Source organism: Balaenoptera acutorostrata, chromosome 9 (genome assembly GCF_949987535.1).
Source record: "Balaenoptera acutorostrata chromosome 9, mBalAcu1.1, whole genome shotgun sequence".
Lineage (NCBI taxonomy): Eukaryota > Metazoa > Chordata > Mammalia > Artiodactyla > Balaenopteridae > Balaenoptera > Balaenoptera acutorostrata.
Genome location: NC_080072.1, coordinates 43,134,462 through 43,158,411, shown reverse-complemented (window position 1 = coordinate 43,158,411; position 23,950 = coordinate 43,134,462). Strand labels below are relative to the sequence as shown.

At 37.8% G+C, this 23,950-nt stretch overlaps 1 protein-coding gene across 3 annotated transcripts in view; it reads right to left on the bottom strand.

Moving 5' to 3' along the window:
* Positions 1–1,797: 1,797 nt before the first annotated feature.
* RRAS2 (RAS related 2) overlaps positions 1,798–23,950 on the bottom strand; it is a 154,672-nt gene continuing 132,519 nt past the window's right edge. For 2 of the 3 annotated variants that reach the window (XM_057553386.1, XM_057553385.1), the window contains exons 2-6: positions 17,744–17,831; positions 16,725–16,827; positions 16,444–16,552; positions 5,511–5,629; positions 1,798–3,314 (exon numbers count right to left, since the gene is read on the bottom strand). In XM_057553386.1, the coding sequence (XP_057409369.1) occupies positions 3,119–3,314; positions 5,511–5,629; positions 16,444–16,552; positions 16,725–16,827; positions 17,744–17,831 (615 nt within the window). In that variant the 3' untranslated portion in view covers positions 1,798–3,118. The remainder of the gene's footprint in view (positions 3,315–5,510; positions 5,630–16,443; positions 16,553–16,724; positions 16,828–17,743; positions 17,832–23,950) is intronic. The other variant, XM_057553387.1, reaches the window with a different exon arrangement.

Here is a 23,950-nt window from a genome sequence, read left to right as displayed (position 1 = left end):
TACACCAGGCAGCACAGGACTACAATCCCTGATGGAAGAAAAACAAATAAACTAAACCTTAAGACTGTCCTGGCTCTCTGCCTAGAGACACATTCCAGATTGCAGAGGGGATAGGGGATTCCAAGCAGGTCACAAATGTTTCCCTGAGCTGAAAAGACAGACACTGGAGATCAGGGAGTGTGAAGCAGCTGAAAGCTGCAGGACGAAGTTCTGTAGGGGAGAGAGCCAAACAGAGAAAGAGCTCCAAAAATATGCAGAGGGTCAACGAGTCTTTGCTAAATATTAACATATGCATGTATAGGGTGAAACTCCAGGAGGCTACGGAAAGAATGACCTAGGAGCTGCGAATAGAATGGTTCCCCAGAGCTCATACTGGGACTGGGAATTGTCTGAGTTCCCATGAGCCAAACTGGAGTCCTCAATGACAACACAGGGCATTCAGTAGAGACCCCAAAAAGGCCACACCTTAGTAGTGGAGCTAAACTGTCCTGGGAAAAAAGCTACTTGAGTCTGCATGAAGCTTAAAAACAAGCCTTGAAAGGACCAAACTGAACTACAAATAAATTAACTGGCTACCAGAACAAAGCTCAAGAATCTTTAGATGAAGGCAACAAAATCTAGGCACCCAACAACATAAAATACACAATGTCCAGCATCTAATATCAATAAAAACTTACTAGACATGTGAAGGAGCAGGAAAATGAGACCATAACTAGAGAAAAATCAGTCAATAGAAACAGATCCTAAACTTACAGAGATGATCAGCGGACAAGGATGTTAAACAGCTACTGTAACCACGTTCAAATATTCAGAGCAGCCTTTCTCAACTGGGGTTCTGCGAGAGAATTAAGCAGTACAAAAAGTTACTTGAGGGATTATTTTCTCAATTCTCCCAAGGATGGTACACAGCTAGAACCATTCCAGATGCACAGAAGTTAATTCACTACATACAACAGATAAGGCATTAGACCCAGTTCTCTGGCAACTCAATTGAGAGGGGCTGGATAAGAGAAATACATGAACATAATGAGGAAAGTAACAGAAGATACATTTTTTTAAAAAACAGGACTTCTACAGGAGGAAAAAACGTCAGGTCTGAAATGAAAAATTCACTGGATGGGATTAACAGCAGATTGAATAACTGCAGAAGAAAACGTTAGGGAACTTGAAGATGTAGGAGTAAAAATTATCCAAAGTAAAGCACAGAGAGAAAAAAAGAAGTAAACTGAGATAACAAAATTTAACTTTTAGGCTGCTTTGTTATAAATCATCTGCTCAGAATAAAACAAAAGGTTTCCCACTAAATATGAATGTTGTATAGACTATCTCTTTTTATCTGAAGTTACCAACAATAAATAAAAAAAACTTCCCCAACTGAAAGTACTAACAAGGATACAAGATAGTGCTATAGCACCAAAAGCCACGGGATAAATGTGGTATCCTCCTGGGCAGTAATTTTAATTAGCATTCAAATAAATTTGTGTGCTTTGCTTCAGCTGTTTTAGGCATCATCCTCGGAGAGAGTATATGTGTACGTATTCACCCTCCTCTCCCCTCTACAGTGAGGAATCTCTGTCAGGAGCACTTCATAGAAAAAGTTAAAGAAACAATGACTTAAGAAAATATTCAGGAAATCACTAAAAACACCAAGCCATTTCACTTCAAGTTCACCTACTAAATAACCAGTATTGATCTTAGATTCAAATCCTCAGGAAAAGGCACAGAGCTATGAAAATAAGTTTCCTCCAACACTCATTCCTTCAATAAACCACCAAAATAACAAGTCATCAAGCATCATCTTGTGATAACAGATCAATTTTAATTCTAGCACCTGAAGCTATACAAGGGTATGCTTTATAAACTTCATGGAACTGTTGTACACATTCAATAAAGTGACAACTGTGCAATACCACTTAGTATCTCAAAATCAGGAACATACTTTTGAATTGTTTAAACACAATCCACAGAATTAAAAACAAAATCAGAAGTCACCCACAGTTATACTAATTGTCAATTAAAAGTTTTACCACTTACTACTTGATATAGCAGTCAATATCTAGTAGGGGATATCAGAAGTGATTTCAGATTCTCATCCTGTTGTACTCTATTGGGAAGGTTTCTTGAGTAGCTATGTGACTGGCCAAAGGTGGGTACAACCAGGACCAGAACAGCATGTAAGGTTCTACCACAGTTTCTGTAGTTTTCACTTTTTTTCCTTTGTCAGCTAAAAGTGAACAGTGAGAATTAAATACTTATCTTTACATATACACAAGGTATGCTGTGAAAGCATATTTGCTTACAAACATATAAAAATACTTGTTAACTAGTTTGATAAGAAAATAATGTATAAAAGTATATAGCAAAACATTAATCATCTCTGACCCTGGAAAGATCAATTCCATATTTTATATTACAAACAAAAACAGTTTTAGTTTTTTTGAATCCCTTATCCAGAAATACTTGAAAAGGAAGACAGACAGAAATTATTTATTTTTACTCTCAACATGGCTGTGAAAAGAGTTAAATTAAAAAACCAAGAACACTAAAATGCCTAAGTCGAAAATGAGTCCAAATATTTGGCCACATAGAATATTATCTTTAGGAATAATAGTAAAGGCTTTACACGCAGTTTTTAACCTATAAATACAGTAGGCATTTTGGTATTTTGGCCACTGGAAAACAAAAGGCTATAGCATCAGTAAAGGTCTGAGATGTCTCACTTTTGTGGATTCAATTCAGTGTATTTAAGGTTAACTAAAGTTGACATCAAAATTTTTAGAGATAGGCAAAAATTCACATTTTAAAAAAACTCCCTATGTTTCTATTTAGAGTAACAGTAGGCAATATGATTCCAGAAGTTAAAAGTTATTTCACAACCTATGACTTCAGCTTGGCAAACAGCTTAGGTTCCAAAACTGATCCATCCCTATTAAAAGTAAGCCCTTAAAAAAAGAATGTGTCTGTGTATATAGATATCCATTTTAAAGGAATCAGATAATCTTTGAAGCAGCCTTAGTGTTTCCTTTAAATCTGTCTTGACTGACCATTGGATTAGCTTCATGGAAAGGATTAGCCAGCTTCTTGGTCTAAGGCTACCACGGTGATCATTTATCTAAGGCTAGAAAGGTACCAACGTGATGTAAACCGTAAGGAGAGAAGAGAAGATGAGGGCTTTTCCTGGCAGTTGGTAGCTAAAATTCAAGGGATTCTTAGAAAATGACACAGTGGCAGCCTTTCTTGTCTTTTTCTTTCCGTGTTGGTTCTGGTGAAGGAGGACATTCCTGCTCCTGAAATTTCCTGTAAGATAGAAAAACCTATAGATAATTGACTTTTTGGTAATACATTATTATAAATGCAGGTTATTGTTGGATGAGTCTGGTTTATGTGCATATGCTTTTCAATGTTAAATTTCAACTAGGGAATCAAAGCAAATCTTTGGGGGCAGGGAGGTACAAATGCTTCAACATGAGCATAAGCAAAGCTGTCTGAGTTTCATTTATGGGTGAGTATTCAATTAGGTGAGATGCTGAACTCAACAACCTCTGAGTTCCCTTCCCAGTTTGAAATTCCATGACTCTAAGGTATCCTTAGGAATGAACATCCATCACTAGAGTACCTGCCCTTATGAGGTATGCCATTCCTATCCTGGTTTTGCCACTTCGTAACTACAAGTCTGTATTAAACAAGTTAGTTGACCTCTCTGAGGGGTGTGTTTTTAAGGAGGGATAATAAAACCCTACCTTTCACAGTTGCTATGAGGATTAAAGAAGATTTTGTTATGTTCAAATGTCTAACAGTTTCTGGCACAAAAAGTCTCATGTACCCCCTCCTCACTCCTGACTGACTGATGGATGTGGATCAATTCTGAGGATCAAAACCAGGGATTAAATATTTCAAAAAAGCAATAAAAATTATTTTTAAAAAGCACTGGTGGGACTTCCTGGTGGTGCAGTGGTTAAGAATCCGCCTGCCAATGCAGGGGACACAGGTTCAATCCCTGGTCTGGAAAGATCCCACATGCCACAGAGCAACTAAGCCCGTGCGCCACAACGACTGAACCTGTGCTCTAGAGCCCACATGCCGCAACTACCAAGCCCACGCGCCACAACTTCTGAAGCCCACGCGCTCTAGGGCCCGCATGCCGCAACTACTAAAGCCCGTGTGCCTAGAGCCCGTGCTCTGCAACAAGAGAAGCCACCGTAATGAGAAGCCCACGCACCGCAACGAAGGGTAGCTCCCGCTCGCCACAACTAGAGAAAGCCTGCGCGCAGCAATGAAGACCCAACATGGCCAAAAAAAAAAAAAAAAGGAATTGGTTTGGGGGGTGGGGGGGGGCGGGTAAAATACACATAAAATTTACCATCTCAACCATTTTTAAGTGTACAGTTCAGTGCTTTACATATATTTACAATGTTGTGCACTACTATCCACCTCCCAAATCTTTTCATCTTGCAAAACTGAAACTCTGTATTCATTAAAAAATAACTGAATTTGGATTTTTAACAAAGTACTAAAAAATAAAAAGCAATCTTCTTTTCCACCCCACAAAAAGAATGCCCTAGTAACGGGCTAAGAAAAAGTACAAGTAGAAGCCCATAGCTCAAAATGTCAATTCACCTTAGACGTACAACTAACAGGAACTAACTCCATATACCTGTCAAACTAACTAGCAGGGAAACCAGCAGATCTAAGAACAGAGGATGAAGCAGAGGCCAAGCCACCAAGACCCAAAATAATCTCACAAAACCCCACCTGCTAAAGCAACTCACTCTTTCTCACACACACCAACTCCAGCCAAGCTCACTCACCACCTCCAGCTTCCTGGAACCCATTAACACTTTCTGAACCACAGAGGCCTCCTAGGCCAGCGAACAGAAAACCTCTATGAAGTCTGGATATCACACTTCATACCCTGTGGGACTGCTGAATCCCTGCTGCCTGGCTTCCTCATGGCCTGCAAGGAGTGGGTAAGAAGCAAAGCTAAGAGCACAGGCTCCGGAATCAGAGACCTGGATTTAAGTCCCAGCTCTGCCATTTAATATGTTCAAATTATTTCACCTCTCTGTACCCGTTTTCTCATGGGAGAGTAGGGGCATCACTGGGTTGTGGTGGGGATTAAATGTAGTAATACACGTGAAGCACTTAGCACAGGATCTGGCAGAGGCTACCACTCAAGTGTTAGCTGCTGTCGTCACTATCTTCACACCACCGCCACCTTTGGAAGGTGCACCAATTCTTTTCAAAATCTCTGTGTGTTCTCTACTTCAATATAATAAAATTAGGCTTTTTATGTAGGAAAGAACCAGAATTATGTACGTAATTAAAAATTGTAACATACCATGTCAAAAATGATTCCCAGAAAAGCATCACTCCTACATACACTTTCCTCTTTCTTACAAAAAACATTTAATGGTAATTTTTTTTCTTAGTTAATTTTTTTCTAAAGCATAATGTGACTACCCATCAAATTCAATAAATCAAAACAAACTTCTGGGATGTGTTTTGCTTACCTTATAACCCGGACAAGTTCATGGAAAGCTTGATCTACATTCATCCTAATCTTTGCTGATGCCTCCATGTATGTTACCTTAAGTTGTCGTGCTAACTGCTGTCCTTCTTCCTGCGTTACCTGAAATTTCAAGAGTTGTGTTTGAGGCACAGTATTAACAATTAGATCTGCTCCATCTACTGCTCGGCCACACACTGTACTGTTAATCCAGCCAGAGACCAAGCTGGTTTGTCTTAAGATGAACCAAGACACTTAATAGCTTAACTCATAGTGCTGAAGCCCACCTCTGCAGAAAACCTCAGAACATGACAGAAGCAAGATGTCAGCCTAGTGATTACTCAAAAAGTATTAAATACAACAGTGATAAATTCTGGGAAGTACAAGGTGCTATGAGAGTGTATAACCCTGCTGAGCAGGTCAGGGAAAGCTTCCCTGAGGAAGTGATATTTAGGTAAAGCATATGGAGTTGGGTCGGGGTGAAGAAGTATCCCTGACAAAGGAAACAGCAGTCATGAGGGCACTCCAAGTTCCAGAAACTGAAAGAAGCCTAGAGTGGCTGGAATACAGTAAGCTAAGAGAGAAAATGCCAAGAGATGAGGCTGGAGAGCAGGGCATGCCTCAAGAAGCCATGGGGTCTTCTTCACGCCTGCATTCCCCAGTACCTGGTACTTGGAAGACTCTCAATAAATATGTGGGGAAAAAAATAACGAATAGGACCACAAGCCCTCACAATGCCTTCCTTACATGAAGAAATGAAGGAAGGTAGGCAGGGAAGGGTAGCATTGCTGATGACATATAAATGGTAGGTCAGAATAAGAAAAGGCTAATTGAATATTAGCCCTATATAGTAAATGCCCTATACATATTTTAAATGTAGAGGGTTGGAATAGTGATAATTACCTACAACTATTAAACTATATTACATTTATATTTATATAGTGGGGCTGAAAATTCATATTTCTGAAAAAGTGACTTTCACTGCTGTCATTACCACAAAAGTAAACACTTATAGAAGGTGAGAAAATTACAGATGGGCAAAAAGGAAGAAAAAGAAAATTTAGGAACTTATCATCCATACAGAACCACATTCTTCTCATCTTTTTTCAATGATATACATTTTTCTCTGCAAAATAGAATCATAATTTTTGTATCTTTATCTTAGAACCTGGAACTATGCTAAACTCACTTATCTAGGTGAGTTTGTTTTGCTTTGTTTTTGTAAATGCCATAGGCTTTTCTACATAAGCAATCATGCCATTTGCTAATAAAGACAGTTTTGTTGCTTCCTTTCTGATGTGGATGTTTTTTCATTCATTTTCTGGCCTTACCTCACTGCCTGGAAGCTCCAAGACAGCAGTGGTGAGGGGGTACTTTTGACTTGTTTCTGATCTTAGGGAGAAAGCATTTGGTCTTTCACTATTAAGTAAGCTGTTGGTTGTAGGGTTTTATTACAGATGCCCTTTATCAGGTTAATAAAGTTCCTCACTATTCCATTTATAAAGAGTTTTTAGCAGGAACCGATGCTGCATTTTGTCAAATTTTTTTCTTCTGCATCGGTTGAGATCATATGATTTTTCCTTTTTAGTCTGTTAATATGATAAATTATACTGATTCACTTTTGCCTGTTAAATCAACATGGCATTCCTAGAATTAACTCCACTTGAGTGATAATGCATTGTTCTTTTCATATATTGAATTCTATTTACTAAAATTTTAATTAAAAAATTTTACATCTATGTTTCTGAGAAATATTGAACTGTAGTTTTCTTGTATCTTTGTCTGATTTGGTATCAGAGTAATACTGGCTTCATATAATGAGTTGGAAAGAATTCTCTCCTCTTCAATTTTCTGGAATAGTTACAGCAAGATCAGTTTGGTAAAACTGGCCCAGTGAATCCATCTGGGTCTGGAGTTTTGAGGAAAGGTTTTTACAATAAATTGGATTTATCTTATACATATAGTACTACTCAGCTTATCTATTTTTTTCTTGAGTTTGTGCCTTTCAAGGAATAGGTGTATTTCATCTAACCTGCTGAATTTATTGGTATAAAGTTGTTTATAGTCTTTCCTTATTATCTTTTAAATATCTATTAAGATTTGAGGGCTTCCCTGGTGGCGCAGTGGTTGAGAATCTGCCTGCTAATGCAGGGGACACGGGTTCGAGCCCTGGTCTGGAAAGATCCCACATGCCACGGAGCAACTAAGCCCGTGAGCCACAACTACTGAGGCTGCGCTTCTGGAGCCTGTGCTCGGCAACAAGAGAGGCCGCAACAGTGAAGAGGCCCACGCACCACGATGAAGAGTGGCCCCCGCTTGCCGCAACTAGAGGAAGCCCTCACACAGAAACGAAGACCCAACACAGCCAAAAATAAAGACAAAAATAAATAAATAAATAAAAGAGCCTTCCCTAAATTTATTAACAAAAAAAAAAAAAAAAGATTTGAAAGGATGGTTATCTCTCCCATTACTGAATTTGTCTTTTTTTTTTTTTTTTTTTTTTTAACCTGATCATTCTGGCTAGATTTGTAACTTTCATCTTCTAAAAACCAGTTTTTGGGTTTTATTTACTTTTCTATGTTTTTTCTATTTTCAATTTCATTGGTTTCCATTCTTATCTTTATTAGTTTACTTCTTCTGATTACTATGGTTTTAATTTGCTCTTTTTCTTATAGTTCTTAAGGTAGAAGCTAGTCACTGAATTGAAACCTTTTTTCTTTCCTAATACAAATATTTAATGCTATAAATTTCTCTATAGGTACTTCTTTAATAGCATCCCACAAATTTTGATATGTTGTTTTAGTTATCATTCAGCTCATAATACTTTGTAATGTCCTGTTTTTTCTTTGTACCGAGGGTAAATTAAAAGTATCTTAATTTCCTCATATTTGGAGATCTCCTAGATATCTTTGTTATTTCCAATTTAATCCCACTGTGGTCAAAGAACATACACCATCTGACTAGAATCCCTTTAACTGTATTGAGACTTGTTCTATGACCCATTCTCATTTCAAAAGATGTGTATTCTGCTGTTGTTCAGTGGAGTGTTTACTAAACGTCAGTTAGGATAAGTTGCCCAACAGTGTTGTTCAAACCATCTATATCCTTACTGATTTTCTTTCCACTTGCTCAATTACTGAAAGAGGTGCTGAAACTTCTGACTATAACTGTTCTTCCCATTTTTGCTTTAAGAATTTTGAAGCTGTTATTCATTACATGAATGTTTAGGATTGTTAAGTCCTCTTGATGAATTAATCTCTTTATCATTATGAAATGATCCTTTTTATTCCTAGTAATAATATTTGCTCCGAAATCTACTTAGTCTGATATTTATATTGCCACGTCAACTTTTTTTTCATTAGTATTAGCATGGTATACCTTATCCCATCCTTTGTACTTTTCACCTATTTGTGTCTTTACGTTGAAAGTAGATTTCTTGCAGGGTCTTGCTTTTTATCCAATCTGACAATGTCTGCCTTTTAATTGAGGTGTTCACACTATTTATGTTTAATGTGATTACTGATATAGTTGGGTCATCTTGAAATTTGTTTCCTAACCATCCCATTTATTCTTTGTTCTACTTATCAAAAGTTGCCTTCTTTTCGGTTAACTGTATTGTTTTTATGATTCCATTTGATCTTCTTTGTTGGCGAATAAACTATGTACCTATTATGTTATTTTTATAATTGCTTTAGAGTTTATAACATACATGTTTCACTCATCACTGTCTAATTCAAATGATATTATGTCAATCCATGTATAGTTTAAGAACCTTATAACAATAGTATGTTTCTCCCTCCTGCTCTTTTTATTATTATACCTATTACTTTAGAATATATTGTTATTATTTTTGCTTTAAACATCCAATTATGTTTTCAGGAGATTTAAATAACAATAAAAGTCATTTATATTTACCCACATAAATGGGTAAAGGTGTTCTTCATTTCTTTGTATAGATCCAGATTTCCATTTGGTATGGTTTTCCTTGTTTTTTGCATTTCTTTTAACGTAGGTCTGCCAGTAATAAATTCTTTCACTTTTTGTTTATCTGGGAGAAGTCTTGACTTCACCTTTGTTTTTGAAGTAGATTTTCAGATGAGTTTTTTCTCTCAGTACCTGGAAAGATGCTGTACCACCATCTTCTTTGCATCGTCTCCTGTGAGAAACAGTGTGACTGCTGTCATCCTTATCTTTGATCCCCTGTATGCGATGTTTCTCCCCCCCTGGTTACTTTTTAATTTTTTCTCTTTATCACTGCTTTTAAGCAATTTCATTATAATGTGCCTTGTAGTTTACTTCATATTTCTCGTGCTCAGGGTTTGTTGAGCTTTGTAAGTTTTCATCAAATTTAGAAAATTTTCAGCCATTACTTCTGCTGTTAATCCCATCCAGTGTATTTTTCATCTCAGACATTGTAGTTTTAATTTCCGGAAGTTTGATTTTGATCTTTTTACATCTTCCATGTCTCTGCTTAACATATTCAATATTCAGTCTTTTCTCTAGCTTCTTGAACATATGGTATATATGGTTATAATAACCATTTTAATTTCTCTGCTCACCAACTCTATCATCTGTGTCATTTCTAGATCTGTTTCTATTCACTGTTTTTTCTCCTTACTATGGGTCATATTTTCCTGCTTCTTTACATGCTTGGTAAGTTTTGAGTGGATGCGTGGTTACTAGATTTTTACCTATTGAGTTCCGGATAATTTGTATTCCTATAAATATTCTTGAGCTTTCTTCTGGGATGCAATTATTCAGAAAGTTTGATCCTTTCTATTGTACAGTACCAGAACAGCATTTCATCTAAGGCTAATTTTGCCCCACTACTAGAACAAAACCCTTCTCAATGCACTATTCGATACCCCAGGAATTATCAAGTTTGACACTCTGGCTGATTAGAATATTCCTGGGCCCTATTTTAGCTCAAGGTATTGTTCCCTCCAATCCTTTCAGGTAGCTTGTTCTCCTAATTTAATATTATATTCTCAAAATTCAGCACCTTCAATGCAATATCATTAGGCCATTACATTAATGCATATATATCTAACAATTACTTCATAACAGTTTATACTCTGTTGTGTTCCGAAAGAGTGGCGGGCAGGTTCTACACAGTATTAGTATACCCAAGTTTATGTAACCTTAAAATTTACCCTGCCACTCTTCAAAACAGCACATGTACCATAAGGCCTATGGTTTGAAATATAAATCAATCAAATCAAGCAAGCAATTAACAATAAGTAAGGAAGCCAAGTAAGAAAATAAATCTTTACAGAGCCACCAATTTAGAAAGGACAATTCCTTTTTTAAGAAAAGTTGACATAAAATTCCTTCCTACAAAAATATCCTCATGTTGTCAAAAATTCTGTTCCTTCATCCTGGGATGTCATCCCTTCTCTCCCAACTCTATACTCCTAATTTGTTTCATACTAATACTTCAAGACTCAAGCAATCAAAAACTTCTCCTTAGTGTTGTTTTTACAACAGCATCCCAGAAGGCCCATCACATCCTATAATGACCAGCAAAAAAAAGTCAACACACTACACTACAATTTTTGGTTTTGTTTTCTCATTATCCCACCATTATGTCCTTTTTAGCTAAGTTGTAAGGTATATTTGTCTTTGTACACCCAGAGCCTAGAAGAGCGCATAGTAGTTATTTAATAAATATACATTAAGGAAATAGAGTATGACCAAATAAGTACATCTTGAAGTAAAAGAAAACAGATATAAAAGAAGAAAAGTAAAAATAAATTTTTGCAACATGTCAATCTTAATAAATTACTTAACTTTACTAATATAAAGTAATTTGATTGGGGGAGGGAAATATATGTCCTTAAGAATTTTGTTCTTTGTATCTCTGCTCAATTATTCTTTAGAAAGCTACCTTGCCCTATCCCACCTACATAATGTAATTCGGCCAGAGGGAAACAGCAAATGACCTATCTTTATACAATTAAGAAAAATTAATGAATTAATGGTCTAGATGATAAAACAATCCCACGGCTAAGACTGTTTATGTGCTTCATTTATTTATTTTTAAAGCATGGTCTCACATCAGTCTTCCAGGAATCGAGGTCAGCAAAGTTCATACACACATTTCTGGTCAAGAAATCTCTAACCACACATAAAGCTGCTTATGAGCTCACTGGTGTAGCATACTTTTAACGAAGAAGTAAAAATAGCATCACTACCACCAAAGGAAAAAAATATGACAAAAAGAACACCACATGTACCAAAGCCAAAACATTGTGAAGCTAGAAATCAACAGAAGATTGAAAGCTACACAAACAAGGATTTCCTAGAGGTTCCCCAACCCAGAGAATTTTACAAAGATACCATATCCTAAGCCTGGATATTCTGGTTTAGTAGGTCTGAGTGCTACCAGAAATGTTTTGTTTTAAACAACAAAGGTGAACCTGATGCAAGAAATTCAGATTTACCATTTGGGAACCTCCAATGGGACTCAGTTCTAAGGCACAAATGAATATTTGTGAAAATCCACAATAACATGAGTTTATCTAATACTACGTATTTCTAAATAGAGAAGAGCAAAATGGGAATGATGAGAGCAATTTTATTAAACAAACTAAGTTTAATAGGAAGAGAGTACAACATCTGCAATAGTCACTTAGGGATGTGTCAAGTAAATGAATAACCTAAGTTTACAGAAGCAAAACTTGTTTTGATTTTCAAAAATATCTATTATGTAGAAAGAGTCATCATATTAATACCACATCTTGATTCACTGATGCCTTGATTCATTCATTCAGCAACTGTATATTGAGTGCATACCTTTGTTCTCTGTGCTAAGGACAAAACATGAACAAAACTAAGTGGTCAAAACAGAGAAGCCGTCATGGCGCTTACAAATCTTTTAGATGCAGACAAGGCACAAACAGGTAAGGCCAGAGAAGACCCTTGCTCTACTGTTGGGGGGAGGGGGTTCTTTTTCCTGGGAGGCTGCAGGGCACACTGTGGTCAAGGTACTTACAGATAAGAGGAGTGGGGATTAATATACTTAAGTAATCTATTGTTATAAGTATAATGGGCTCCTTTCTGGAATTAATGGTGGCCAGTAGAAATTAAGTACCTAACAAAGGGGACAGGAAAGGGAGAAGCTGAGGCAAGCCAGGAGAGGTAAAAGGGGAAAATCAAAAAAGCAAAAACAAATTTTTTTTAAAAGGCAAAAAACCATTGATTTCTAGACAAGGCTAAGTCAAGGACAAGGAACTTGAAATCAGAGCTATCATGAAGTCCACAGTCCAAGCCCACACACAGCTGCTGTATGAAATTTCAGAATCAATATGTTGTCATGTTTACCTACGTTTACATTTTAGCAAGGGCAAGTAAATCATTTACCCATATTTTCTTCCTATACCTCTGACAGGATAAACAAAATGATCAATGTATCTCTAAGAGCCCAGGTATGTGGTAACACTGCCATTCAAATTCTACAGATCTCTTTTTATTTTGGTGACCTTGTTTTTTCTACTGCTCTGTCCTAAGTGCCTAGAAAGTGTTCTATAAAAAATTGGATGAATAGGTGGGTGGATGAAGCAAGTCCACAGGGATACAGAAGTCAAAAGGAAATAGGCAAAGCCTCTTCTGGCTGATCTCCCCTCGCTCATGTGTTCAGAATCTCAGGAGCAGTAGTAGGAATGCCCAGGGCTGACCCACAAATTCAAAGAACATGGGGAACTGGCATTTGCTATGTAAGAGAAAACGGGCTAGAAGCTAGAGAAAGTCCAAAGGGTAGAGCCTAAGACAAAGGCAGAAAAGAACAAGCTGATCAGCAACTAAGAGCAAGCCAGACTGGTCACTGACCTAAAGAGATGACCAACAAGTCAACATTTCCAAACAAGTGGAAGAAGTTATTATGAGGTGCCTGTGGCCTGTCCAGGATCAGTTGGTAGAGCAAGTAAAGGTGCCAAAGCATTACAGAACATCATCTTTAATTCTGAAGAGACTTTTAAGAGATAAAAACCTTTAGTACAGCATCTCAATTTCAACTGCACCAAGTATGGCCCTCAAGGCTTGGAGGGGTAAGGCATGTTTGTCTTTGTACATCCAGGACACAGAATGTACACAGAAGGGAGTGTGCCTGAGCCCTAAGACACCTGAGAAAGACAAGGAAGTACCAACAAAAGGAGGTGGGAGGGGGGAGGATGCATAGGGAATGGTGTTCCAGAGCTAAGTAAACGAAGTGTTTCAAAAAGGAAAGTGTGGGTAACTGTGTCAAATGTTACATCTGCGCAAGTGGTGACCTTGACCGGGTGCTACATGCCTGCAGTCAGTGCAAACAAGAAAAAGAAAGGAAAGGAAGTAGAGAGCGAGCGTAGATAACGCTTCTAAGGAGTTTTGCTTACTAGGAGGAGCAGCAAAAAAGGTTCTCGGAGAGGAATGTGAGATTAGCTTTTGCTGTGGTTATTACTTTTTGTTTTAAAGGTGAGAGCATTGTAGCATGTTGCATGCTGATGGGAATAATCATGCAGGAGAGAAATGGAACACCTGGATGGAACAATTGCTGGGGTGATGCCCATGAGGAGGAACGGACGGGCTTCAGTGCCTATCAGAGAGGCTGGTCAGGGAGGTGAAGTTTATCCATGCAAGTGGGAGGAAGCAGAATTAATGGGGCATACGTGCCCTTAGGTTAGCGCATGTGGAGCTTGGGAACATGTAAAAATTTCTCAGTGAAATAGGAAAATACCACTCATCATCAATCTGCTGAGGATGAGGAAGGGGAAGAAAGTGTTATTAATTTAAAAACAGAAAGTAAGTAATAATCATCCAAACAAGTGGGAAATGAATAGACTAGAGAAACGTAGTAGGATTTCCAGTCAGCACTAAAGGCTCTCCCATAAGAGTAATGATGATGACTTTTACGCCTGAGTGCAGGGTGAAGGAACCTAGAAGAGAGAACACAAAGCATGGGAGGAATAAAATGTTTCTTTGTGCCTATCCTTCAGAGAGGAGAATCTATAGGAATGAGCAGAAAACTAAGCAGTTTTCAGCCATTTGCTTTTCTCCCTTGGATATATATACATTTCAACTTTTCAGCATGTACATAGTACTTAATGTCTATGTATATGTTTTAAAGCAGAGAAATTAAGAACTTACTCCAACCTAATTGCCGACCTTTAAGGGGATGGAAATATTAAACTTATCATCCCCTATATTGCTTCTTTTACCACCTTGTTCTTATTTTACTCTGAAATCTATTACTTTTATAAAAAGAAAAAAACTTAGATGAAAAATTTATAAATCTATGGTAAAAACAAAGCCAAAGTGCCACAATATGTTAATATCTGCAGACAGATGGAAACCACACTCCAAATACTGGCAATCTTCAATATATAAATGACTTAAAAGTAACTCATACAGACCCCTTGCCCCCAAGCTAATCATAGCAAGACTTGTTTAGTTCTGGTGGACATACTCCCTTTCCTCTGTTCTCCCTAATCTTGCCTAAACTATAGAAGACTCCCACCTCACCCCAGGCCTACCACTTATTCCTTTACTGGAGTTACCACCATAAAAAAGTTTGAGAAAAATCATGGCAGGAAACATATCTAACTAGCATTAGATAGGGCAAGAACTGCTTGCTCCCTGCAGAGTTACTTTGCCATTATTCCCCAGATCCAATGACATCTAAAAGTGTTTCTAGTACTAGAAAGGCCTGAGAAGAGCAGTAAAAAGGTTCTACTGGGCAATATTTAATAAACATAATTAGATTCAGAAACACTGAAGGAAATGGTCCCCAGAAAATAAAATATAAATGAGAAAAAAGAAAAAAAAGATGGACTGTCTACTCCAGGTTTTAAGATGTGAGCAATGTCATATCCTAAATTACTTCCAACAGCTTATACTGGTTTGAAATGAAGATTGAATGTTTTCACCTTAAGTTTATAATAATTCAGATTTGAAAGAGGTCTGACAGTAAAATTCATTCTACATCAGGTAACCATTTCTAAACCTTAGCATTAGAACAATATCATTCTCTTAAGTTCATGCGTTAAACTTGGTATACCTTCAACAAAACTTTACAAATAGAGCACACAAATCAAAGATTATGTTTTAAATAATAGTTAACTACAAAATGGAAGGCTATCCTCAATGCTGTTTATCAACCAATTTTTCCTGATGTTTGCACTTTCAATCAAAATCTGTTAACACAAATGTCTGTTAACACAAGGTTATATAAAAACAAAAGAGAACTTAAATACCGGCAAAAATTAAGTATTTAAACAACTGTATTCCAGATGTGGGATAGAGACTAAAGAACTAAAAGAAATGAAGACACCAAAAGAACCCCCAAATAATGTAGAGCCTCCATTAATTTATATCTGATCTTGTTCCCCCCCCCCACAAAAAGATGAGGCCAATATTTACCAAAATGTTTTTAAATTAAATGTGAAATAAGTGGGTAAGAACAAGTGAGTATAAACAAGCCTGCAACTAAATACTAAAAATATTATTTTCCTGCAGGTTACTGGTGTTAGAGCTGCCCATGTGTGAAGAATTAACAGAAAATTCAGTCATTAATGGGACTTAGGAAAAATCCAAATACTGTAATTTAAATCAAAGTCATTCTCTAAATGAGGTAATTTAGCATTAATACTGAATTACAGATAAGTTTAAGAGTATCTAACTAAATTAGAGCTGTGGGTGTTACCTAAGAAATTACAACATGTGAATGGAGCTGGTGCAAATACTTGCAGGCTTATAGAGTCCACTGAAGTTCTGTATAATACGTAAAAATGTCATGTCCCCAAAACTATTTCCTTTTTATTTGTCACCTATTATAGGACCTCTATAAAATCCAGTGTGCCACACTCAGCACAGTGTTTTTGATCATGGCACTTTCTCATTAAACATATCTGTTCACTTACATGATTACAAATAATTGGCTTCCCAATAGCAAAATTCCTTCTCACCTGTCTCTGATGATCCAGATCTGCTTTATTACCAATTAAAATCATTGGAAACTCATCACGATCCTTTACTCTGAGAATCTGTCTTTGAAACTTATAGATTTCTTCAAAACTAAAAACACAAAAACAAATTAATCAATTTGGTCAACTATGAGAATTCAGAGTCCCGTGCTCCATTTACTACTTTATTACTTTTCCTTTTTCTATAAAAACAAGAATGCAAATTCAATGAAATAGTGATCTAGACATGAACAGGAGACCTACAATTGAATAGTGATACAAACCTGCCTCTATCTGTGACTGAAAAGACCAACAGGAAACCCTCGCCAGTTCTCATATACTGTTCTCTCATAGCTCCAAACTCCTCTTGTCCCGCTGTATCCAGAACTAAAGAAAAAACAAGAAATGTAATTATGTTCGTGTTTTCATCTTACAAAAATGGCTTCCTCACAAGGGCAGGCCCAGTTAAACTGGGTCCTCTGGAGCACATCATACTTAGTACAATTTAAAAAATGGCATTCTCCTTTTAGTACTTTATTCAATGTTAAAGACAAATATATTCTAATGGCAGACAGTTTCAGAATTATCTTCATCAGTGCAGATTGATTTTGTAGTTAGAATATATTAGCATAGCAATTACAAGGTTAAGAATATCAAATACATCTAGGCAGACAGTCAGATAACCTCTGAAGTCTCTTGATGTTTACCTCCTCCATGAAAAGAACTGAAAAAGATACCTGTAAATTCAAGAAAGAAATGCTGGTCCACCCCACCCCCCAAATACCATACTGAATGTACAGATGCTAATGTATTTCTTGATCTCTGTGAATAAAAGAATCATACAAGTTAAAAGAACAGGGCTTTCTTTTGTGGAGGGGTGGAAAGTTTAGCCAAGCACAAAACACTGTTTGCTAAGGCCTCTGTGCTATAAACTCTAAGCAAGTTAGCAAATATTGAAGCTTTTCTATATTTACTTCACCCATTTCAGCCTTCATCAAAAGGTAGGAAGAGCCGAAACCTCATGTTTTTTCCAAATGTCCCAACAAACACAACTTCAGCAAGTTACAGTGACGTGACCAATTTCACCAGAACAAGCTCAATCCAATTACTGTTTTACATAACATTTACTGAGGAATATTTAAATTGCCTAATATGCAGATTCATCAACCAAAACTAATAAAAGAGATGGGCTTATATTCAAGATCATCTAACATTTCAATTGTAGTATTTAACCTAGCAAAACATCAAAGCTTACTTTTAAAAATATGTTACGTGAACCATCAAATAAAGGAAGATTACTTACTATCTAGCCGGGCTGCCCGGTCATCTATCACGCACTGCTTTGTGTAGGAATCCTCGATGGTTGGATCATAATCCGTTACAAAATAGGACTGTAAGAAAAAGAACCTTATTTTAAAATTTATGTTTACTTGCCCAAGTACCAATGTAACTTTATCCAGAATTAATCAAAATATTTTCATTGTATTAAGGTTTATCCTACTATGTTAATTCCCCATTAAATGAAGTCTATTCAGAGCAGGTTTCAAGTAGAGAAAGGGTACTAAATATCTCTGAATTTTCATCTGAAATATGCAAGAAGACTGTAAAAGATCTACTGCAGTTTTTCTTTTCATAATTAACTTATATACACCTAAGACTCTAGATCTCAAATTCCAGAAAAACTAGAAAAACACAGTAAGCTATAATTCAGGTCTATCTGCAACCCGATGGCAGGCATCAGTCCTTAGAACAAAGTAGTTTGAAACAAACAGGATAACACGAAGTCTGCCTGATTCAATGCCTCATCTTCTTTTCTCCACTTTTCGCACACCTTGTCTTAGAGTTCCCTTTCAGCTGCCTTGTGTATTATCCTAAGGAAATGATTTCAGGATTTTTTTTCATCTTTGTGGATCTCAAACTTATTCTTTCACTAATATTTTTGTTAGTTTTTCATCTTAACTTCTATTTCTTCTTCTGTTATAGCAAAGCCACCTAACTATTATCTTATGATATCATCACCAGAAGGAGGACAGTTAAGGTAGCAGAGTAAGAAGGGAAGAGTCTTAGCGAACCACTTAATATTTGTATGTTACATTTCACAATCTTTTTTTAAAGGTTTTAGAAAAAAAAACAGAAACAAGAATCTGAAAGACAACTTATTTCCCCCTTCATACAGAAGGGCACTAACTAGGATACTGACATCAGTTCTGAGTATCTCCTTCGCTCTGTCCCTCTTGACTGACTTCCTCACAGCCTATTTTGCCACTAGCTCATTACAAAATCTGAGGGATGACTTGGAAGAAGGCAGCTTAATGCTAGGAACGGGCGCCAAAGGTGTTCAGTCATTCTTCAGGCAAGGGCTCCTGGAAGCTGGACCTGCTGGCTCCAGAGACACATCATTCTTAAGTGACAACCCCTGCATGGTGAGCTGTGCAAACACCAGAAAGCTACTCAGAAGTAGGCACTCTGAACAGGGCAGCAAAGAAACTCCTGGTTTGGCGGCGGGAGGGAGACTGATCTGCTTGCTACCATGACTCTATATTTATTTTATTTGTGAATGACACTTTCTATTTTTTATTTATATTTTTGGATTAACTTTAATTACAGAATTCGGCATCCATAATCCTATTTCCCTTTTGATGGCTTCATTTAAATGCATGATTTATTAAACAACGTCTATTGAAATCAAAAACATTTACCAACAGGAGCAGCTTTGAGTAGAAAGCCATCTCCATCACCACCCCATCCCCATTCAAAAATACACAGACATCAAAACAACCCTGAACTGACTTTCTGGCACCCACACCTCTTCAAAAAGTAAATACAACTGGCAATAACAATATTCTTTGTATCCACTACTCTAAACAACACAAAACAGCAGTCTTTCACCAGGCAAGCTGGATAAAGCATGCTATTTATATCTTAAGATTAGTTTCCTGAAACATGTTTCTCCATAGTAATCTGACACTTCTTGCCATGCTTTCATCTTGTAAAACCTAAGTTTCATTGACTACTCCCAAGTTATGCCTAAATGTGCCAAAATGTCCCTCCCACTCTGTCTGAGAACACAACGGACAAATATTAAATATATTTTTTCAAATGTCCAAGTCATGTATAATAGCTAAAACTCTTTCAATGTGATGGGTTTTTTTGCATTGTGATACCAAATTTAAAAAAATAACACGTATAGAGGATTGTTGGTTTAAGCAACTTTGAGGGCAATTAAAATAAACTGTTTTTCCTTTCTGTGACTGTGGAAGTTTCATATTTTCTTTGGATGTCTTAGCTCTTGAAATACAATCTTAATGTTATAAGAATTTTGCCACTTCACTAACACTGGCATGCATTTATTCCACTCATTAATTTTTTTTTAAATGTTAACTTTTAAATGTGTAGATACTCTTATTTTTTTTAATTAATTAATTAATTTATTTATGGCTGTGTTGGGTCTTCGTTTCTGTGCGAGGGCCCTCTCTAGTTGCGGCAAGCGGGGGCCACTCTTCATCGCGGTGCGCGGGCCTCTCACCATCACGGCCTCTCCCGTTGCGGAGCACAGGCTCTAGACGCGCAGGCTCAGTAATTGTGGCTCACGGGCCTAGTCGCCCCGCGGCATGTGGGATCTTCCCAGACCAGGGCTCGAACCCGTGTCCCCTGCATTAGCAGGCAGATTCTCAACCACTGCGCCACCAGGGAAGCCCTCCACTCATTAATTTTTAAGACAAATTAATTGTTGGAATTTCTGGATATTTAGGTCTACATTTCATCTTTGTTGTGTCCTATTTTCAAAATTTGTAGAGACCTTGCTACATACCGATTTTAAAGAGCCATCCTCACTGAGAGCATCATCCTCCCTCATAAAGATCCATCTTAAGGAACATTACCCTGAGGCCTGACTGTCACAGAGTCAAAGATCCCTTTCCCTCTCACAATTCTAATAAGCCACAGGTTATAATGTGCCTAAAAACAGCAACCATCGTGTGCAGCTAAGAAAGATAACCATTACCTCCTACCACAAAGACATAACTTTTTTTTTTTTTTTAAAGGATTTTCTTATTTATTTATTTATTTATTTATTTTTGGCTGTGTTGGGTCTTCGGTTCGTGCGAGGGCTTTCTCCAGTTGCGGCAAGCGGGGGCCACTCTTCATCGCGGTGCGGGGACCGCTCTTCATCGCGGTGCGGGGACCGCTCTTCATCGCGGTGCGCGGGCCTTTCTCTATCGCGGCCCCTCCCGTCGCGGGGCACAGGCTCCAGACGCGCAGGCTCAGCAATTGTGGCTCACGGGCCCAGCCGCTCCGCGGCATGTGGGATCTTCCCAGACCAGGGCTCGAACCCGTGTCCCCTGCATTAGCAGGCAGATTCTCAACCACTGCGCCACCAGGGAAGCCCAACATAACATTTTTGTTACTTAAACCTGGGCCCCAGATATTTGAGGCAGCAGATCACCAACAAGAAATCAGTCTCTGATGATGGGCAGTCCTGGATTTAATTCTAACTCTGCTACCTTCTAGCTGTGGAACCTAAGGCAAGTTACTTTACCTCTTTAACCTTCAGCATCTGTAAAACAGGATAGTAACAAAACCCCATGGAACAGATAAAATGAAGTAATGAATATAAAGCGCCAAGACATGCTGATGATTAATAAATGTTAGTCAGTGTACTGTTTTTGTCATGTAATAAAATGGTATGAACTAACATTTTTATTCAAGTAAAAAGATGTGCTAATACCAGGAACAGCTGTTATAATTCCAATCCTAGTTATACCACAGACCAAACTTGGTATCCAAAATGTTGTGTATCAAGATAAAAGCTCCCCATCTGGAGTTCTGGAAATATTTTTTGGGTCTGAGCAGTAATTACACAAGTATATACATATGTAAAAACTCACCAAGCAGCACATTTAAGATGTGTGCACTTTTTTGTACGTATACAAATTATACCTCTATAAAATGCATGAATGGTTCCCCACTGCTTATAGGATTCAGCCCTTTCTTTACACAGTTCACAAAGCCCTCCAGTTTGATGTGTGTTGCTCACCATTCAAAGTGTTATTTTTCACGACCTGAAACCCTTCTGCTGATTGCTCTTGCTCTTGGTTTCATGCATTTGTTCAACAATTATTTATGGGGCATCCCAAGGACAAGGTCCTTACTTTCACAGAACCCACTGCTTTTTACACATCTAGCAATTGTGCTGTGACTGGGGGCAAGGGGAATGGGGAGTATTAATCGTATTGGCCAAAGAACAGAAACAGCATGAAATGCGACTAACATGCTTGTTCAGAAGGCAACAAAATTTAAGCAGTTAATACTGCAGTCATACATAGGAACTATGTGTACAATTCACTTATAAACATAGAGCCCCAGCAATTTGCCTGAAAACAGTCTCTCTCCTGAAATTGAAAAAAGCTACCAACCACAGCCCAGAAAGGATATTTTGTAGCAGAAAGCAAGAAAAAAACACCAAAACACAGCACTGCATTGTGGAAGACAGCAGAGGCGCAGGCAAGGGCAGGAAAGCACAGTGGACAAGAGTTCAGTCCACTGAAAGGGGTAATGAGGGTCAGGGGTGGAGAAAGTAATGTGCTTTCCTGAAAACACAGGAGAGGATGCATGGAGAACAATCTCAGCCAGAAAGAAATGGAATGCCTCCTTTCAGTGAGTGGGATGCCTTCCAGGTAGTAAGAAGGGCAAATGTGGACCTAAGTCTCTTTAAGGTTGTTAGGATTTATGGAGAAAAGTTTAAGATTAGGGAAGCTGTCCCATTCAGACAGGGAGACTTTCCCTGATAAACTCTGGTCTGAGAGTAGGGTTGTCCAAAGCTCTCAGTAACAGAATAGTGATAGCTGGGAATGTTATTCCTGCATATATGCCACTAGGTTGCACAACAGGAGCTCCGCTTGGCTTAAGAGAATTGCCACTTCGTTCTCTTCCCATTCAAAGAAGTTGCCTTAAGGAAGATAAGGAGGAGCCCAGGGAGGAAAGAGAATAAGCTGAGGCAACTTCTGCATTTAGTGGGCAGGAGTGACAAGTCACTCTCTCCAGACACCGAGCTGCTGGTGAAAGTGTAGTTCCCAAGCACTGCCACAGAGCGGTGCCTGGTCTACACTTTGGGTTGGGTAATTTACTGGAGATTCTGGGAAACTCAGTAAATCCAGCTCACTGGTTAAAGTCCACCACCCTCGCATATAAAAAGGACAGGAGGTTAGACCTAAGGTGCCACTGGGGAGCTGTAAACAAATGACAGGGCATTTCTGAGCACAGCACGATTCTTAGGAGTCCTCTAAACACATAGGAAAGAAGAGGGGAAAGGGAGAGAGCAGAGGAAGGAAACTGGTTAAACAGTATGGGAAAACCTTGACAACTACTGAATCTGGGTAATGTGTATACGAGTGTATATTATACTATTCTCTCTACTTTTGCATATATTATTTTAAAAAATTTAAATCTGGTGGTAGCACATTAAATACTACAGGAAGGGTCAAATCAAGGGAAGAATAAACTGGATCGTTTTTAGTCCTGAGCTTTCACCTCACTCTACTCAAGACCAACTAACTCACCCAGAAAGTTGAATTTTTTTTCTTGGCCAGACTATTTTGCAGTTCTCTTTATGTTTTACATTTTCACTTTGATTGTCCATGCTTCCCCCAACCCGACTAGAATATAAGATCCATGAGGACAGAGATTTTTGTCAGAGGTAGAGTGACTTGCCTAATGTTTAAAGAGCAAATCACCGGCAGATCCAGCACTAAAAGCAAGGTTTCCAGGCTTTTGGCCAATGTTCCTTCTGCTCTACTCACCCTGACTCTCTGGAGTTAAAGCACACTCATACGCACCCTCCATTCCTGCTTCCACTGCTCCCATTTTAAACAAATGAAATATTCTCCATCACAGTAACAGGAGTCATCATTTATAGAGCATTTGTTATGTGGCAAGCAGTTTATAACTGATACATATAAAATTTTCCCAATTAATTTTCACAATGATTCTTTAGATATATATTTCCCTCTTAACAGATTTTTTTTTTTAAATGAGGCACAGAATTATGTTACCTCTTCCAGGTCACACAGCTAATAAGGAGAAGAACTACAATTTAAGTTCAGCTCTTATCCTCATGAATGTTTCAGAATTCCTGCGATTTAATATAATTCATAAAATTTCAAATCTTTCATTCCTTTATTGGCCTGTAAATAAGGAGTAAAAGTACCATGAAAAATAAGGAACAAGGAAAACCAAGACTAACAACTTCATGTTCCTTTCTTACCTTTCTTGAGATCCTGCTCACCTCTCCCTTTTCCCCCAAGTGACACACAGAACCCAGGTCATGAAACATTCTAGACACAAAATTCTGTGGTTCTCTGGCTCCTCTCCACTTTAAGTCAGTATTTTCCTATTATTATTTCTAGCCACAAAACCTGTATTGTTTTTTAAATTATGATAAAATAAACCCAAACATGAGGTTTTAGGAGGGCTTGCTTTCTATTAATACATGCATTTATAAAGTCTTCACTAG